The sequence below is a fragment of the Scatophagus argus genome, chromosome 9 (assembly GCF_020382885.2).
Source record: "Scatophagus argus isolate fScaArg1 chromosome 9, fScaArg1.pri, whole genome shotgun sequence".
Taxonomy (NCBI): Eukaryota; Metazoa; Chordata; class Actinopteri; family Scatophagidae; genus Scatophagus; species Scatophagus argus.
The window spans coordinates 16118370-16139230 of record NC_058501.1 but is presented as its reverse complement, the minus strand read 5'-3'; the positions used below and the strand labels follow the sequence as shown (position 1 = coordinate 16139230).

At 43.5% G+C, this 20861-nt stretch overlaps 1 protein-coding gene across 2 annotated transcripts; it reads right to left on the bottom strand.

Annotated features, from left to right (window-relative positions):
- Positions 1-8: 8 nt before the first annotated feature.
- On the bottom strand, positions 9-20457 carry zbtb7b (zinc finger and BTB domain containing 7B). Of its 2 annotated transcripts, XM_046400652.1 has the most exons (4): positions 20135-20457; positions 18132-18237; positions 3268-4346; positions 9-3133 (listed from the first exon to the last, which is right to left on the bottom strand). In XM_046400652.1, exons 2-4 carry the CDS (start codon positions 18231-18233, stop codon positions 2509-2511), a joined length of 1806 nt encoding a protein of 601 aa, XP_046256608.1. In that variant the 5' UTR covers positions 18234-18237; positions 20135-20457; the 3' UTR covers positions 9-2508. The 2 variants fall into 2 exon arrangements, with proteins under 2 accessions (XP_046256608.1, XP_046256609.1); XM_046400653.1 differs by lacking the exons at positions 18132-18237; positions 20135-20457 and adding an exon at positions 5935-6242.
- Positions 20458-20861: the final 404 nt, after the last annotated feature.

Below are 20861 nucleotides of genomic sequence, written 5' to 3'. Positions count from 1 at the left end.
AGAAAACGGCAAGCTTAGAGATCTTTATTTATTTTCTTTACATTAACCGAAACAGAAGGTTCCACTAAAAACTGAAAGACAAAAATGTATCCCTGATAACGGGGTCTCTGCTCAGACCGGACCCCATGTCCCTTCACCAAAGCCAAGAAAACAAACAGCTCACATAGAAACACACACTTCACAGCTGGCATCAGTTAACCCTCATTCATTCACAAAGCTCTCTGACTGGGAACACCAACGCCCTTCATGAGTAGGACCAACTGCCACACTGCCATACCAGCAGGACTGGTTCTAGCGAGACCAGTAGTTTACTTTCGACTCCAGTATCTCCCTTTTTTTGTTTTTATCTTACAGTAGGTTCAATTCATTTGGTTTTCAAATGTCAAATGTACATTACAAAATCTCTCTCTCTCTTTTTTTTTTTTTTTAAACTACTGGCCTTACCCCTACATGAAGCGTGTCAGTCACCCAACAGCACCAAACGGCTTCTTCCCATTTTATATTTTGTATAATCACTTAGTGCATTGCTCAAGGTTTCCTGAGAATAGTTGCAGCACAAAAAAATCTAAGGCAACTTCATCCCAATATATTATATTGACTATAACTCTGTACATTATGCAGGAGGAAGAGTATTCAACGTATGTGGGTCTGAAAGAAGTATAGTCAATTTCAATCACAATCTTAATTCATACCGAGTGAGTTGATGGACGAGATATTAAAGGTCAGACAAAAAGGCTTGAAGCTCTCATATATCATAGTGCAAATAAAACGGAAATTAAAAAAAGAAAAAAAAAAAGATTTACTACACTACAAGGAGGGGATAGTGCACACAAGGCCAGACCAGCGCAACTGCTACACTGAATACATGGGTTTTAAGAGAACTGGAAATAAAACGACAGCTGCTGTCACTTAAAGCCAGTAATGATTGCATTGCACCCTGCAAAAGGCCTTAATGCACTGGTCCAGGGGAAGCATGAAGCTAAAAAGGTTTTTGGTCAAAGATAGATTAACTCAAAAGATAATGGCCCCTTTAGAAACAGCGGTGGCCGATCTATAAGAACTGCCATGCATTAACATGTGATACAGTACTATACATGTTGAATTAACAACAGAGAAGCATGCTGAAAATATCAAACAGCAAAGTCATTTTGTGTTCCAGTTACATCGAAGGTTTTAAACCCTCCTCCTGACTTCTTCTTTATCCTGTTCCCTTCTCTCAGCCCCGGAGGATGGAATGTGCCTGTAATTATTGCAGTACCTGACGGGGTTAAATGTGCAAAGAATGCATTCGAGGAAGAATCACCAAAAGAAGACACTCAGCCCGTAAAAGGCGTTTGGGTACATGGAGATGTTTCAGTTTTAAGCGCAGCGCTGCTTCTTATTAGACTCATAGACTAGAAGTGGACTATGATCTGTGCCCCACCCTGGATTTGGTCTCTCAAGAGAGTTTCAGCAGAAGAGTCATAATAAATAACAATAAATAAATAAGTACAGAAAAAAAAGGGGGCAAGTCACTTCATTAATCCCCTCAAATTGCCCCTTTTCTCTCTCTCTCTCTCTTTTTTTTTTTCAAACAAAAAACCCAAACGAGTGCATTGGAAGACTGAAATCCACAGTCTTTGGGAAAAGAAGAATTGTCTTCAACATAATCAACATCAACTCAGCGACCCAGACTTTGTCTCTTTTGGTCAGGCATTTAACACAGAGCTCTACGGCTCTGGAACACTCAAATATGGAAACAGATTCTTTCTCATGGCTATCAAAACAGTTGGGAAGAGTCTTCTCTTCAAAACCCAACATTGGCTACAATTCACCTCTCTCCTCTCCTGTTAACTTAAGATTTAAGAAAACAGTTCAACTAAAGTCTTTGGTTTAAGCACCAAATCAAAGCAAAGATTCTAACACACAAACAAGAAAAGACAAAAGAGCGTTATTGCTGAGAATGTACAGAACAAGTCGGATTGATTAGACTGCATTTCCGCTGATAACCACCAGATGACAGTGGCCACACAAGCTCATTCTTGTGATCTAGGTAATATGATTTCTGAATTGCACCTGAATCAATATATTTATGTTGTACTGAAAATATACATCTTCAAATATCCCTATAAGTCGCAGCTCTGGATTTTTAGTTTGCATAGTGACAAGCATCCTGGTAACCACACACTCAACAGTCCAGCTTGAAAAAAATAAAATCAAATAAATTCAAAAAGCTCAAACCTGAAATACTTAAAAATAAACAGCAAATGAGAAGTAAAAGTCAAAAGACAAATGAAATTAAATGCCAAGAGCCAGAAGACAAACATTTAAAATATCTGAGTAAACCCGTTTTCCATTTTTTCTTTTTTTATCATTTAGTTGTTTCTTTTTTTTAAGCGCTCTCTGTATGGGAGCAGCAGGTCATTAGTCCAGCCACCTGAGTGAGATTTTTTCTTTTTTTTTTTTTTTTTTTTACTGTGGATGCTTTACCACACACACTCTCTCTCTCACACACACACACACACTTCACTATTCCTCTTCCTCTGCTTCCTCCTCTCCAATTTCCTCTTCCACTTCGTCTGGCCATCGGTCACGCTGTGGAGCCGGCGAGTGGGTTCCTCCTGGATCTTCTCCCTCTGCCTCTCTGTCCCCTCGCAGCTCCAGACCTCGAAGGAAGAACTCGGGGTAGCTGGCCAGCCTGCGAGGCCCGAGATGAGCCAAAGCCTGAAGGGCGAGCGACCGCTCCCTCTCAACATCACCTGGAAACATCAGTGGAGGGCCGGTCCCGCTCCCACCATCCAGCATCGTGGGAGGGAGGAACACAGAGGAGTGAGCCTGTAAAGACAGAGCCTCCAGGGGGTTGGACTGCTCCCTCCCTCTCCCATCCCCTCTCAGATCCTCCCCATGCTCAGGCCCACGTCGGGGCCGGCGTGTGCGGAGCTCCAGGCAGCTGTGTCCCTTGCGGTGACGCTGGAGGTGGTCCTCTCGGGCGAATGCCTTGTGGCAGAGCGGGCACTCAAAGGGCCTCGCCCCGCTGTGGAGGGACAGGTGGTTTTTGAGGTCATACGAGTGGAGAAACCGGGCAGGACAGTGTGGGCAAGGGTAGGGGCGCTCGCCTGTGTGTTTCCTCATGTGGATCTTCAATTTATCATTCCTAATGAAGAGAAAGGTGAAGAATGACAGGAAGGGAAGAGTGACAGGTGCAAAACATGATTAAAAGATTCAATCAGGCCACAATGCATGAAAGCATTTTGTTTTGTGCATATTAGAAGTGAGAAGTTTCTGTACCGGGTGAAACGGACTCCGCAGGCAGAGCACTGGAAGGGCTTCTCTCCAGTGTGTGTCCTCATGTGTCGGGGCAGTTTTCCCGCACCATGGATGATCTTCTGACAAACAGGACACTGCTGGGGCGTCTGAGACTTCCTCTTCCTCCCACCTCCCGCTGCTGATGGCGGTACTCCCTGATCAGCTACAGAGGTAGGTATGGAAGTGCTTCCCATCAGCATACCATCGTCACCAAAACTCTCCATGTCATCATCCTCTGACAGCTTGTCATGCAAGGGTGGGACAGGAGGTGGGTGAGCTATACGGGGGCGCTCATGGAGCCAGTGGAGGAGCCCTCCGTTTGCTTTGGCTCCTCTCCCTGACTCTCTGATCATCACACTGGGATCTCCGTTCTGTCCAGATTTGTGGTGAAGCTCCTCCTGTTCTGGGCTGGGTGGTTGGGTAGATGGCAGGGAGTGGAAGCTGTCGGATGCAGGAGAAGGCTGCGAGACGGGAGAAGCAGATGGAGGGTTCAAAACAGAAGAGTTGGTGTGATGCGACCCCACTTTTTTCACCTTCTTTTTGTCTGTTTTTCTTCGAGACCCTTTCATTATCCCGATCTCTCCCTGTGCAGTCCCCTCAGTGGCTGTGTGTGGGGCTCTCTGCTCCTCTGCCGTCTCCCCCTCTGCCTCCGCCGTCTCCCCCAGGATGTCCCTGCATGCATCAGCCACACACTGGATGCCCAGAAGCTGAGCCCCTCGCAACACATCTCTCATTCCAGAACTGGGGATGGTCAAGGTGGCAGTGTATGCGAACTCCAGCAGGGCGTCCAGGGCGTCGGGGGCCACGCAGTCCAGCTGGCACACACTGAAACCTCCCCCGCCCTCGCCGCCCCCCTCCTCTGCCCCGAACAGCTGGCGAAAGTAGAGGCTGACGGCGGCCATTACGGAGCGGTGAGTCGGATAACGTGCACCGCGTGACGTTAGAGTGAGGTCACACAGGAGCCCTGCTCTCCTCTGGTCATTCAGGTGGGACAAGAGCTCATTGCTGTGCTCCGGGAAGGGGATCCCAATCAGACCGTCCTCTCCTGGAGACATTGCCACCTGCATGAAAGAAGGGGAAGATGAGGTAAGTGGAGGGGCTGAGTAAATTACAGTTTTATACCTGTCAGTTCACCTTTAATGTAAGTGAAATGGCAGTTTTGAACATTGAAAAAATACGTTTCACTTCTTTCAGACAGTCACGTACACACCGAAAATGACCTTAATGTAAATCCTCTGCAGCGTGACTGACACAAGGAGTTTCTTTCAATTGAGGGACAATTTAAACCAGGCTTAGCAACAACAATCCCCCTTATCCTTCCCACCCCACCTCCCGTACCCTATCTCCAGATTACTAAATCAGGAGGCAGTGATTTTGGTACGTGAGATGGGGGGGGGGGCATCAGTGGACGAATGCAATGGAGATAACAGACCTGGCAGAAGAGGCAAAATATTACAGCAAGGAGAGGAAGAAGAAACGATCGTTAGAGCTGAGAGCTGAGAGAGAGAGAGATATATAAAACCAAATGGTCAATAACAGTGACGCAGAAAGGATGCAGCATTATGCAATGCGCTGTAGGTGCTGTAACCTCCCTGCAGTAGGTTAATTCCCATGTGAAACCTTTATAGCATTAGCCGTTTGATTAAAATACCTGGAGAAGAAAGAGAGGGACTAATGGAGGAGAGAGAGAGAGAGAAAAGAAAGAAATGCAAGTGAGGGAGAGGAAGTGACATGTTAAAGTGGGTGAATGGGGGGGAGTACCAGTGAAAGAATGAGGAAGGAAAGACAAGAGTTACAAGACTGGAATAAAAGTACGTCACTCACAAACCTGATGTGCAGCATGTATGCAGTCAATTACTGCAGTTCATTTATTTCAATCTACTCTTTGTCTTTTTTTGAGCCAGTAAGGATCTTTACCAGAAACACAGAGCTAAAATGTCAAGTGAGGTCACCAACTTTCTTTATTTCTCTTTGAGAGACATAATTAGGCTTGTTGGTAATAAGACCCAACACCTCCCTTCTTTGACTCCCTGAGCACGCACCTCACCCTGTCCACACTATACCTGCTCGACAATATCTCTAACACACCTGAGCAGACCAGATTTTCCACAAACAACTCACCCTCTAGATTCCCCCCCTCCCTGCCCTTCATCTCCCTCCCATAGCAACTGGCAGCCCCCTGGCCATCCAATAAGAGTGTTCACACAGTGCCCAGAGGGCTCTGCACAACGACACTACATCCACCTGACTAACCTGCTCCAAAACACACCTTATTAAATACACAGGCACAGGAGCACACACACACACACACATATGCACTACAAATACACACATAGACACAACACATACACACATTGCGTGCCAATCGTGCGGCTCCCCCCACCCACTATTGTTATATTTAACCTGTTATACGACGATCTCAACCCCAGCCTATTTAAAACAAGGATTAAGGGACTCCACCCATTCAACTGAAAAAAAAACTACAAGTACAGCCAATTAAATAAATACATCTCAATAACTTGCCAGGACTTTTATTTATTTATTTTTTTTACCCTCCCCATCGATATCAAAACTCTCAAACGTTTACTGTCATGCCATACCACATCAGGACGTGGTAAGGTACCAAGATGTCTCAAATGTTAATCCTACCTTCCCCATCTTCAAGGACATGGGCACAGTCAGCTGGAGGCGAGGCAGTGTGTGTCTCATGGCATCCATGTTTTTGCTCTTCAAAACTCTTCTCCCTTGCTTTCGTTCTCTCTGACTTTGAAAACCACACTTTTTTCTTTCTATTTCCTTCTACTCTTAGATGTGTAACTTAAAGGTCTGATCTCGCTGTCAGAAGTCGGGGTAAAGCGCTCATCCTTGGGGATGTCTACCTCTTTCGCACATTCTTTCACTCGCTCTCCTTCCTGTTGTATCAAAAGAGGGTGCAAGTGACGAAGGCAGATTCAGAGATACCCCTCCCCCCCAAAAGCGCCTACGCGCCCCCCTCTCTCCAAAACCCAACGGCCCATTTTCCGAACACTTTCCGATAAACATGATGTCCTCGTCGACCTCTCCCTATTCAGAAAAAGACCGACAGGTAGACGGGCTGTAGTGTATCTAAGGTTATAGCAGAGCCGCGGATGATGTAGAATAAGTAACCTTCAGACTTCAGAGCTGACACTATAATGGCACTGGTTTGGCAGGAAGGAAACCAGCACATTCACTCAACCCAAACCTTTTTTATCGTCAACTCAATGTCAAAATTGGATGATCATGTTTGAAATCATATTGGCATTATGAGTCATGTTACACTCAAAAACAAACAGTCAGGATGGTGCATTATGAGAGTCAAACCATATTACATCGTACCACAAAGACAAACTGGTGCAGAAAGCTCTTCCTTTGATACCTACGTAGGTCAAATGTCACCGATTGCTCGTCAAAAACTAAAACCATGGCCTCTACAAGAGATATTTACTGCTATTTTTGAAAGCAAAGCATTTTTATAAGAATTATGTCTTCAACTTGAGAAAACAAGGACGTCTCGTTATATCAGCGGCTGATACACACGAGTGAGGAAGTTGAGGGGCACATGTTTGCTTTGTCCTCTGCACGCACATACAGAGACACACTTATCTCCTTTTTTTATTTACACCACACTGGAGAACTGTGTTATTAATGGATCAATCACTTGAGGCATTTTTCATGATGTCATGTTTCAGAATAGTCTTAAATGATTGTGAACTGAATATGTTTTGGTTTTGCATATTGGGTTGAATGAAACATGATGTTTGAAGACGTCACCTTGTCTTTTAGGACAGTGGGTTAATCAGAAAATAATCTGTGGATTAGTCTTTAATTAAAATAATTGTTAGTAGCAGTCCTACGTCATACACAAACGTATATTAACAAGCTGGAAAAAAAGACATCATGAATGGAAAAATATGGAAAATGAAAAAAAAAAAAAATCCCAGTGGAAACTCATCACACTCAATGTCTACAGACAAAGTGTAAATGCCTCCTTTGACTTTGCTTGTGAACAGTTTGTCTCATTGTAAGTTGACACGACAACAGACCCGAATGCTTTATTTTAGGATCACCACCAAAGGTAATCATTGTTTAAATGCGTCCGCGGGAAAACAGAATTGTTGCTAATAATCATTATGTGCTCTCAGAAATGCGACATGCCACATTTCTGAAATGCGTCAACAGACAAAGTTGCTGAAACACAAAAACATAAACTGAAATCTTGAGCAAAGCAGTGCAGTAAAGCGAGATACAAAGGGGTTTTAGGAGGAGCACACAACAACGCACATTAAATTTCCGGCGCAGGGGAGAGAAAAAAAAAAAGTATCATGGGTGGTTGGTGGTTCAAGCTTGTTATTTTAGGCATATTCCTTAGAACACAGACGTATTCGGAAAATAATAAGATTGTTCAGAGGTTGCAATGATTCCCATCAATTCTCTCTCTGTCTGTGAGTCACTTAATACTCACATCATGACATACACAACCACACACACACACACACACACACACACAAACTGCACACTGTTCATGTACCCCCTTCCCCTTCCACATCACCTTGTTTCTGTTTTTTTGTTGCTAACCAAGGACATGCCTGCATAAGCTGCTGAATCTTGCAACACGCTGTAACTAATGTAACTAACAGCCCACAGGCAGATACCACAAAAACACACTTTGTCTTGCAAACAAAATAATATTGTTAGCTCACGAGCACATGTTCCAGCGTTACAAAACAAAATTACTGTCATTGTAAGTTTATTCATGTTGATTAGGGTTCAGTAACTTAAAGTCAAATAACTGATATCCCTGTTTGCCTTCAGGTGTGTCGTTTAATGTCACTGTTAGTCTTTCCAAAACATATAACCGCAAAAAAACACTCACTGAAAGGGGTTCTATCTCAAGAACTGCCTTCTTTTCACTTTCTTATGCATTTGACGCTCCAGATGTTAAGATGTTATCCTTCCAACAATTGTCACTTATCTCTTTCTTTGTTTTTTGTTCTCACCTCCCACTCTTTTGTCGATGGTGGAGGAATTCACCTCCTCTGCAACTCTACGGTTTCCTCATCCCTCACTTTCATTATGTGCACACTCTTCCTCTCTCTTAACAACGAGGATTTATTTGTTGCTTAAAAAATGCAACAAATGGAGGTTTTTAATCATCAACTCATCAACCTAAAACCGTAACTGAGTTGTGTGATCGGACCAGAAAATTAAGCAAAAATCAAACAAAAACACGTTTAGAAGAAGTCGATGCGTTTTTACTGAAAAGGAAATGGAAACTTAACTCCACCATTACTGTCCACTACCACAACTCAGTGTAACTCCTGTAGAAAAAAAAGAGAAAAAAAAGTAGACAAATTGTGTGTGGAGGCCAGGAAAATGACAGCAGCAGGATGGACTAAACCTGCACAGATTTATTCTTCGGTGCAAAAAGCAGATCACAGTTCATCGTCTGTATCGTGAAATCCTTCTGTACACATTCAGAGTGTGTGTGGTGACTGGAACTAGAGCTGTAGAGTATTATTTTTATGGGTCTTATTTTCCGTTAAAGGCTGTAAGTTTTCCCAGTCCACCTCAATTATATCAGACTCCAGTGCTAAGGGGGAAAATATGACTTTATACTATTCACAGAACACTGTGGCTGAGAGGGAGAAGGAGAAATGCTTTTATAAATTCTGATGTCAGATGTTTTCCAAAGTGCCTGTACATGTGTGTGTATGTGTGTGTGTGTGTGTGTGTGTGTGTGTGTGTGAACTGGTTAATGTGCATATGTATAGTTGGTTGCATATGTTGTATTCGGAGTACTTTATGTACTTACATAATTGAAGGGGAAGAATATGGATAGTTCTCAGACTGTAGTCATATTTAAAGGTTAAAGATGAAAGGTAAACAAAGGAAATTTAAAAAGCAGACAAAAAAAATAAATAAATTAGCAGCAATATGTGCTTTGTTTTGTGTTTTTTTTTTCCCTGAATATTATGTCATAAAATGCCTGCATGGGGACGTATTCCTCCTCAACACTGTAGCAGATACATCATGAAATGTACTTATTTCACTGCAATAAGTACATTATGAAATGTACTTATTGCAGTGAAATGCTTACAAATGAAGAGTCATTGAAACACTACAAGCACACACACGCTGACAGAATCACACACCATCGTCTCTGTTTTCATCCAGATAAAACCCAGTACTTGAAAGATTATTCATAGCCACAATATAACAAATTATGATGCTAAACCGCCACTGTGCCAGAAAAACAACAAAGCGGCCAAACACATGGAAAGTAAGGTTCAAGCTCATACCGTTTCTCCTCCACACACTCGTCTTCCTCTCACCACTTTTCCTCTCTGCGTGACAGATTTTAAGGGTTAAGAAAGACTAAAGTTTTCACCCTCTTTACACCTCACTTATTTGGGGTAGCGAGTGGAGTGTGGTACTGGGACAACTTCTCTGTGGAAGAGTGGGGGAGGAGGAAATGGGGGTGGGGGGGGATGAGAAAAGAGAAGAGTGCACACACATCTGCCAAACCAAAGCTGCACTTAGCCCGGTGGTGCAGTCTCTCAGGACTACCGCAGTGCAAAACCTTCACATTTAAGCAACAAATGCACCCGCAACTACATCCAGGTCTTCTAATAACACAGCTCATGTCTGCCAGGAGATAAAAACACAAGCGCCGTCCGCCCTGCGTCCCAGCAGCTCCCCCCGGGCTTAACATTTGCATCCCACCAGGAGATATAAAAACAGACGCAACCAGGCAGGATTTGAATCGGCATTTGAATTTGTCAAAGACAAGACTTGAGACATCATCATGATAATTAGAGTGGTTACACCCAACTATGACTGGACTTAAGGAGGAATTTAGAGAAAAAAGAGAAGTCCAGTGAGCTGAGGTTACTCAGCAGAAGTTTGTTCTGCCTTTTATTCAAGAAGGCCGCCAAAGCCAAGCCCTCCTCTGTCCTTACTGTAACTGGGGCATTATGGTGTGTGTGTGTGTGTGTGTGTGTGTGTGTGGACGCATGCGCACATTGTGGTCTTCTAACACATTACATTATTCATTTGGCTGGCAGAGCAGAGGCCCTTATCCCCTCGCCCTACCACAAACACTCCACTGTGAGCTATAACAGCAGCCAGTTTGCATGTGAGACCTGAACACCAGTGCGAATCTGCTGGAGGATTATCAGCTTATCAGCACACGGGACAAGACATTTGGGTGTACATGTACACTCGGCTCTGTAATATCCACCAACTTCTCAGCTGACATAAAAGAAAGAGCCTTTTGCAGAAGTTATCCTCTCTTTAAAAACGGCTACACAACACAGACATCAACTATCCAAACAATTTCAAATAAAATGGCTTAAAAATAATAATAAAATTTTTGGGGCTCAATATTGGTGCTTTTAAGAGGATATATGTTCTTCAGAAATTACTCAGCTCAACGCAACACAACTCATCAGCAGAGAAGATGATTACATAATTGTAATTTAGCTTTCAAGACGGAAGGGAAAGACGGAACATTACAATAAACTATATGATTATACTGACATATTGGTCTATGTGCAACCCTACACACCAACAGCTGTTTTAAATCTGGATATTACAACTAAAATGAAATACTGTCAATTGTGTGTTGTGTGTTTCCTGTCAACTTTGCTAACGAGACTTCATGTTTGAAGTTTTTCAAGTGAGATGGGGTGACTGGAGCTTTAGTCACTTATTTCGTAATTCTTTTACAGTGTAAAGCTATTTCTCCTTTCTCCTTTAAAGCTTTGTGATTCTGAACACTCTGAAACTGATGATTCAATATTATACCAAAACGCAAAAAAAAAAAAAACTGTTGAGTGTATTTTTGGTGCTTATGTTTTTTGAAATGAGTGTAAATGTGCAACATTTCTGCCATTTCTGCTACCGTGAAAGGAGGAGACAGTAGCAGGAGCAGGAAAAGAAATCAATCTGAGGTTGGAAAGAGGAAAATGGTATGAGATTTGAGAAGAGACAACAAAAGGAACATGAGGGAGGTATGTTTTCTACAAACACACATGTTCTTAGAAATCACACAAGAAAAAGGAGGGCATGGGGGAGGAGAAACACACAAGTGTGAGTGGATGGGGAGTGGGTGTTGAGATACTCTGAAAGATAAAGCAGAGAAGAGGGGAGGTTAAGACAGGAAAATCTAGTCCTGGCCTCATACAATCTGTGTTAGCAAAGAGACGTGAAACAAGAGTAGACAGAGTTGAGTTACAAGGGGAGAGGAAGGGGGAGACAGAAAAAGAGAAGGGAGAAGAGCAGTGGCACGATGACTGGGAGATAAACAGAGCGATCGAGCAAGAGGTGAACACATGCACGCAGCCACAGGAAGTAGCAAGAAAGTCCTTGCAGGTGTGTGTGTGTTTGTGTGGGTGTGTGTGCAGATGTCTGAGGGAGAGATGTGGTAGCAGCCACCTCTATCATTAGTATCACCAAAAGGGAGTTTCACCCTAAGATGAATAACGCACACACATGTGAGAGAGGAGGCCTGCTGACGGAGTGGTTTCACACTTTATTCGCCCTCTCTCTCTCTCTCTCTCTCTCTGCTCTTTATCTGGTCAGCACTTTCTACCCCCGAAGACTGTGAACGTGGAGTGTCAAGATGTGTGGGAGAATTACATATCGCTCCCTGTGCTGATTAATATGTGTGAGCAGGAGAGAAACTTTATTTTCGCACACGTGGTTTACTGATGTTTGTTTTTTTTTGCGAGTGTGTGTGCGTCTGATGAGCTAATCTGGGTTGACGAAGTTGAGGAATGTTTCCTCTGAGAGGGCAACAACCGATTACACTGCATGTGAAAAACTATGATGAAAACGGCGAAAGGGCGATTAAGTGTCATTACAGTCAAACAAAGAGTAATTTACCAACATACTTGCTGCAACTCAAGCGGGGGTGTTTGAACATGTCGGTGTGTGGTGCAAACAAATGAACTGTGCAGCTGGTGATCGTGGAGCAGAGCAGCAGGCACAGCAACTCAGTAACTCAAAATCCTCGATTATTTTACACTGAGAGTAAACAAAATGAATCCCTCCTGCATGCATTGTTTGATCAAAAGATCTCTTAAAGATTAACTCGGAAAATATTTCTGTGACGGTACAGTAGACGTGTTTGCAACATGAAAGTCACTTTTCAGTCAGACTTTCCATGAGGGCCAATATCAAAATTTGTGCTAAAAAAACAGTACCAGTAACATATATCATCTTCCAATTCATTTAGAATATTAGTTATTGGTGTTCATCTTTTTTGTTTAATAAACACCAAATACAAAACAATTAAATATTTAGCAGCACTGTCCCTTTAACATATTTCTTTATCTTTTATGTATATACGTGTGTGTGTGTGTGTGTGTGTTTAATGTAAGCAGCTGCAAAGCAAAGACTAATTTTTGTGTTATGTTCATATTCTCGTTTTTCTTATTTAAAACTATAAGCAATGTTACCTTTTCACACGGGCAATATTTCTCATATTCTAAACCGTTCTGTTGTTGTTTATTCTTCTACAAATAAATGAAGCAATTCATGAAAGAAGAGAAACTGACAGGCACCCGTTTTTTTAAATAGTCTGATATATATATATTTTTTCAAATATATGCACTTGTGTGTCTATGTAGTACCTCTATAAATACTAATTATTATGAATCTCTTCGTGACGCTTGAGACTGATCATTTCTTTTAAGCTGAAGCTCCCCACTGGGAGTGAACGAACCATGTAAAGATAAAACACCACAAACTGCGGCTGCACAAATCAACCTACAGCTTTAAATACTGAAATTAATAAACTTGACTAAAGCAGCTTGAGTGAATAAGGTCACTTATATTCTTCGTCCCTCTCACACAGTCAATCTGTGAATGAATGTGTAAATTACTGTGGGTGTGCGAGTCTAAATCTGAAGACGACGCTGCATATCCGTGTGCTGGATGTTTATTCTTCTCTCAGCTGGGCTGGTCAAAGGGTTTTGGATGTGTAGATGGGGGTTTAGTGTGTTTGCAGTATGATGCACATTGCATACAGTGTGGATGCACAATGCTGACTTTTTCAAGCGGGTACTGATAACTGATAATTACCTGCCTAACTGATAATTTCACATTTCAGCATTTGAAAAAGAAGTTCATAACCTGTAGTTTATACACAGCTGAGGATAAGAAAGGCTAAGATGTAGATGGATAATTTAGGATTCCACAGCTTTAATTTTTAAGATTTCTTGTGTTTTTCCCTCCTCTCTGAACTTTTGCAGAACATTTGTTGCAACTGCACTCACGTTGCCTTCCTGGGAAACTATAAAAATCCTCCATGTTTGGCTCCCTGGTCTACACTGTGTAGCTCTAGCCAGGCGCAGCAGTTTGAGGTCATGAGCGCTTAGCTGCGACTTCTTCTGTGTTTATTGGAAGATTGCAAACCACCTTTAACGCCCTCAAATGTATCGTGTGTGTATGCGCTGCGATTGTTAAGTCAACAATTACCGTCTCTCTTTATCTTCATTAATTTAATTATCAGCTGATACAAATTTCACATCATCAGACGGATGTGTATCATCCCTAATTCAGGTAGCGTATTTCAGTTGACTAGTCTGCCTGTGAAAATATTCATGGAAAGAAATAACCGCAAAACAATACATTCAGTATGAGTGAGTACGGCCTCAACCAAAGCAAAATACAATGGAGCCTACGCAAAGCAACCGAACCAATTTTGAACTTGAGAACACGTGTTTAGAAAAACTAACACTGCACTTGTTTGTGTGTCATACATGAAGTTAAGTTGCCACATCACTGGGAGGGTCTCAACAACTGCTGCTCTCCCACACAAATGGCCTCTTATTTCAGAGGAAGATATTGCAAAAGCACTGGACACAGACACACACACACACACATACGCACATGTTCACGCACATGCAGAGAGAAAAATGTCACAAAAACTAACTGATCCTGATCAGTTTCCTCTTCCTGTGCTCAGTAAAGATGGTCGATCAGCAGAGCAGATGGAGAGATAATTGGAAGGCAAACTGAACCATAAAATTAAAAAACTCTGAGAGATTGGAAAGAAAGACACACAGAGAGAACAAAAAAAACATTCAGACCTGCAGGGGAGAGAAATAAAAGATTAGAAAACACTACTGAAACATGTGTCACCTTCACGAATCAAATTAAAAGCGCGGCAGCAATACGGAGGTAGCAGGTTCTGTAAATTATATCAGAAGTTCAGAATAACTTCAGGGCAGGAGTTGAACTGTGGTCCGGCTGACAAACATCCAACTGCATCACCGACTGTTGTGGTGACAAAAAAAGTCAGGCTGCATAACCGTAAAAACAACGACAGACAAGCAGTTAGGCTAAACTTCTTTTCCTGGATGTCTCATAGCACACTCATGATTTTCTCTTTCTCTGTCTGGACGTGTGACGAGCCTTTCACAACGGAGAAGAGACGGAAGAAAATGTGAACAATCTGATGTGTCATATGTCCGTTCTGCAGCAACAATAATAATGTTTGTTTTGGAAATATTAGCAAAAAAAAAAACAAAACAAATGTGATTTTATTTTTCCAAAAGGGATGGTATGTAAACCTTTTGGAATAAAAGCCTCCATTTGCTGCTGGAGTTCCCCTCTGTAGAACACACATGAAAGGGGTCAGTTTCAGCAACAATGAGTCCCTTCGCCTGCTCATGTTTGGGTGTTTATTCTCACTTTCCCTGAAATGTTGTCTCGCTGTACCTATTTATGATAACCGCCCGCTCAGGGTGTACAGAAACAATTGTACTGTTACTAGAAGAGCTGAATCATGATCACTCCTTCACACTGTAGCTTTTTTATAAAGCCATTTTTTTTCTCTCTCTCTCTCTGTCTTCTGTCTCTTTACAAGAAGAAGAAGAGTCACGGCCACCTGCTGCCTGGTTAGGCTGCGCGGCGTGGGCTGTGAGGCTGGTGGTCGAGAGCAAGGGAGAGCTGTCAAATGCTACAGAAACTCATGACTGAAAAGAGGAAATGGCAGATACAGAACTTCCTCTATTGACACAGATCGAGTGGGGGCAAGACTCAACTGTAGCAGCAGAAGACTGGATTACGGACACCATGTAGTCACCTCTGTGCCATTGTTGCCTCAGTGTGCCAATGTAACCGTCACATATGGCGAAAACACTCAGGTCAAAGGGATACGGTCATAGTTTCCAGTGTTTTTAAATAAAAGGGGACTTTCAATCATGACACCAAGGACTTGAAATGATCGGCATGAGTTCATAAAAATAAACTGGAATTTATTCTTGACAAGTTAAGCCCCATTTCTTGCATTGGGTGACTCACCGGTCTAACTGCAGAGGTATAATTTCTCCTACTTTTTTATTTTGCTCAAATAAAAGTCAAAGTAAGAATCGGGGATCGACAGATTTTCTTGGAATAAAGCGGTGTTTTAGCAGCAGCGTGTACTCGATAACAGACCTGAGAAAGAAGGTGAGACACCTTCAAGTGTTAGGGCCAAAGCAGAGAAATCTTTACTTCTTTCATCTCCCATTCTCCCTCCCTCGATCAGTTTCTCTCCCCACCTTCCTCCCACTCAGTCAGTTTGCATGAAACTGAAAGACCCATGTCTGAAAAGGGGGAATTTATATGGGCTCACATGCCCTAATTACAGCATTTCCTGGAACTGTGTGAACGCATGTATATATATATGTGTGGGTGTGCGTGCGTGTGTGTGTGTGTGTCTATATGCATGTGCTAGAATGTGTGCGTGTGTGTGTTCCTTGCCTGACAGACCACTAGAGTTCACTTCCTCTTACCCACCAGACACATGGTTGTCACCAGTTATACTCCAGCAAAGTCAGGGTCACATGATTGGTCACACCAGCTTGCCCACCACACACACATACACACACACACACACACACACGTGAATGCCCACACACCACACGCACACCCATTCTCCAAAGTCACACAAAAATTCACACTTCACGCAACACAAAGTGTTATTAACTATATGTAATGAATATTCCATTTTCATTCTCAAACGCGACAATGTATCATTCGTATCACTTCTGTTCGAGCATTTTCAGGAGTTTAGCAGGAATTTGGTTGAACAATAATTACAATTTGGATGGCATCAAAGGGCTGAAAAAAGTTTGAGAAACACTACAGTAATATTCTTTACTAATTATTTGTGAAGCAAAACATATCAAGTAAATGTGGTATTTGCCCTTTTTATTGGCTGTTATCATCTAAAATAAAGTAAATTATTAGTTAGAGGAATCAGAAAATAAGTTTTGGGCAATTCCAAAAAAACTCACACTTCTTCAGTTTACATATCCACCACAGACTTACACATTAATATTTTTTTTTCCAGTTGTATTTTAATGGGAGGTTTTTAAGATTAGCTAGCATAACATTAGCATGAAGCTGAGTCCCCCGATGTACAGTGTGCTTTAGCTTAGCATCACCGTTATTCTAAAATCGACAAGGCTCTGTGCTCTGTTGTGATCACATACCAAAAACCTATAAATGTCATGAGCCTGTTTTGAATGGCTTTATTTTGGCGTCATTCTCAAAGCCATCTTTAAAAGCTGACTGCAGTTACAGAACGTCTGCAGCCAACAAACTGCACAGGAGTTAACTTCCAGGTTTCCAATAAAATATTAAAGTGCTTGACCACATTATTCAGCTCATGTATTTTTCCTCGGGTCATGCTATAAAAGCCGACGTCCAGTGCGGTCTGACCCCCACAGCGATGTGTTTGTGGTGTAAACAGAGCCAAAAGGAAAAGAAAGAAAAAAAGTGTGAAAAAACGGATACAGATTTGGTCGTTCTGGATGATTCACACCAGGGATATTAGTGAAGCATTTTTTGAAGTACATCTAGACGCTTATGCACAGTGTGGGCTGAACTCGATAAACTCAAATGATCTCAGTCCATTTTCAGTCATTTGGGAATTGATTTCACTCATTTTCATCCATAACGTGTGTGTGTGTGTGTGCAGCTCGCTGTTGAGAGGAGGCGGAGGAATGTTTGTTTTAAAGCTGAAATTGTCGTGCATGCAGTGAAATATTTCATATGTTTTCATTCATCTGCATGGAAGAAGGTCTTTCTACTTAACAAACTTAACAAATGATTGGGTTCGTTTCAGGAGGTTGAAAACATCAATAACATCTAGCTTCATTTCTTTGATTCTTACTGCACACCAACAGCAACAACAAAGTGAAACGCACAAAGCGACACCTGGTACACTCATCTTTGGTGTAGGTTTTTCTTTTTTCCTTTTAAACCCAGAGTCCCGATTTATTGTTGTGTCTGCAGGGAGTGGTATTTAACCAAAATGTAATGCATACCATCAAGATAGCATCATCATTTCATAACAATTTTTCAGAAGATTAAACATGTCAGTGCTGTCAGGTTTGTTTGAATGGAGCTCACACACCTGATTCTCGTAGGTGTCTTAAAGACATCAACCCAATTCAAATGAGAGTCAGACTTTCTGAAAGAGTCAATCTGATAATCATGTCCAGCTCGTGCAGCAACCAACCCCGAGGTGACAAAGCAGGAAAGGTTTGAACTATCGCAAGGGAGGTTTTCAAACCACTGATTTCGGTAAGAGGCCGAGAGTCAGAAAATGTGTCTGAAAGTGTGCACAGTTATCTCAATAAATGACATCTCAGTCTGTTCCAATGTGTTACGATGACATTATGCACCAACTCACACTTTAAGATGATCTTTTGTTTGTTTGTTTTGTGTACATGAATGGAAAGAGTGCATAACTAAAGGTGTATTTGAAAGATAAAGGGACTGATGTTGAGACTGATATTCACGCTGAGGCAAGGTGTGATTCCTACCTCCAGTCCATAAACCCAGGAGAAGATGGGCCTGCTGTCTTCTGCCTCTCGCTCGCCCCTCCTCCTCTTTTGTTTCTTTGCCCAGAGGTCAGCAGAGGTCATACACCTGAAGGGGGGGAAAAAAGGTACAGAGGTGTGAAAAAAAATTATCCTGCTTCAATTTGAGAATTATTAATCCCGACGGGGGCAGGCAGCCAACGAGTCAGGCATTCGCCAAGTATGTGAACAAAGATGAGGAGAATTATGCACTGATAGAGAAAAGACAAAGTGCTGACTAACTGAGGCACATGGTCTGTCTTCTTTTGTAAAATAGGTTAGCTACGGTGCGTGTGGATAAACACACACCCACAGGCGATCACATGATGCATCAGATGTAGTTTGGGGTGGAGTGGGGGGTTCTTTTAAAGTAAAGACAGAAACCGACCGCTTCCTACTTTGACTTCTTCGGAAAAGACATTCTCCAACTGTCAGTAATGGTTGGGAAAGCCCACACACACACACACACACGCACACACACTTCTTTTAAATGCATGTGATTAACTACATACTGCACAGACTTCATGGTTTACGTGCACACATTTTTATGGCTTCCCAGGCTCTCTAAGAAATATTGCAGAAATGTAGGCGATGAAGTGGAGTGTGTCTGAAGTGCGGAGTCAGATCGAAACATAGAGTGATGGTGAAGCGACAGGGAGAAAAACATGTCGGCCGTGAGAAGAAGGTCTGTAGAGGGTAGACGATGCAGGTCGTGTCAGGACGGCAGGAACGAGGGATGAAGCACAGATGTCTCATTATGTTGCAGACAAAGTTAGGGCAAACGGGGCTGGCTCTTCCATATGCTGGGAACCATCCCGGCGCCAGAGAGCATTAGAGACGTACACTCACATGATGGCATGCAGAGGAAAATGACAAGAAACAAAGCTTTCTCTTCTAACTTTTCTTCTTTCACTTCAGTCACAAGCTTGCCCACAGACGCCCGTAAACGATGTGTCAGCCTCCCACTCGAGCCCCTCAGAGACACAGAGGTGAGCCAAAAAACAAAAGCTGCGACAACACCTGAGCCTAGAAGGCATAAGGCATTAACTACCTGCATGGATGGTTAAAGATTTAACCAAACAGGCAGGCTGTGCCCAATACAGTGAAACCAAACCCAATCCAGTTGAGCTTGTTAGGCCGGTCTGTCAGAGGGGCGAGTCTGCAGCACATCTACCTCTGTAATGAAACACACACAAAAGCCCACTGGCATGACTGCCCTCCCCACCCATGAGGTAGGCAGAAGTCTTAACCTAACATTACAGCCTGAGCACATTCTAACACAGGATAGTGACAGGATTAACATAAAACACTGGGTGCGCCAGGGGGGGAGAAGGAGGAGGAGGAGGAGGATGATAATGATGATGATGATTAACAGACCACTGACGGGGGGGGGGATCATTTAGGTGCAAGAGGCTAAATCCGACAGATCCACTGCTCTGTGTGCCCATGGGGAGCAGAGAGGCAGGTGATGTGCGTGAGAGCAGGTTAGGTTTTGGATGTCAGCCGGTGTTCTCAGCTATAATTAGCAGCCGACTCTCCAGAAATGTACCCGTCGACCCCGCTCTTTCTCTCTCTCTCTCTCACCTGGCCGCCGCGCACAGACGCGCACATCAAACGGCGGCAGCAGGAATCAACCGAGAAAACACACACACACACACACACACACACACACACACACACACTCAATCGTTTTTATTTCGCGCATTTCAAAAGCGAAGCAGAAAGGCGCCCGGCTGTGTCATGACGGAGGGAATAAACGTCGACAGGAGTTACCGAATACCCGTGACGTGGATTGTCCTCCTGTGACCCCGATCAGAGCCCGGGAGGAGGGAGGAGGAGGGAGGCTATAGGTTAAGACAAGCCTTCGCTGTCATAGCAAAGCAGACATGTCGCCTAAATCACATTTAAGTCACAGGCGCGTTGACAGTTTTCAGCCAAAATCGACAGCCGTCAGGTGAAGTGCCTACCTGAGAGCCGGTGTGTCACCTGCGCAGAGTCGTCGCCTCCCACCTGACCGGCCTCCACACTTCCTGGATTATTCCGTCCCACCCTGCCTACTTCTTCTTACTTCTTCTTCTTTTTATGCTCCCAGCTTGTGTCTTTTCTCTAAACCTAGGGGGGGGCGGGGGGGTCACCGATCCTACCACCCTAAACTCGATATTTTCTTCTTCGTGCGTCTGTGATTTTTATCCCCTTCTTGGTCCTCTCCGTGCAGACCGCCGACTTTTCTGGGCTGCTCTGACCCCCCTGTCTGCTGCCTCTGCTGGCCCACTCCGACTCCCTGCTCCTTTCTGAGAACCAGGAAGCGGCTTGCCCTACTTACACCCAGTCGCGGATTGGCTCTGGCAGGGCTGGAGAAGAGACCGCCGGGGTGGGCAGGGCACAATGGGGAGGGAAGGGGGGGTCCGGCTTTGGTGCGATAGGCCAGCAGCAGTGTCTGTCGCGATGCCGGTGGCGAAGGGAGGAGAGAGGTGGGCAGGTTTGAAGACCCCGCTCCTCCTCCTCCTCCTCCTCCTCCTCCTCCTCTCTCCCCTGGGCATCGCAGCGCATAGTATAGGTGGGTTGAGTACAGCGGGCAGCGAAAGCGGATTGGAGGATATCTGCTTATTGCTTACCTGTCAGATGCAAAAGCAATTTCAGTCGAAACAGACTTAGTGCCCCCCCCCTCCTCATGACTCAGCAATATTCCCTCTG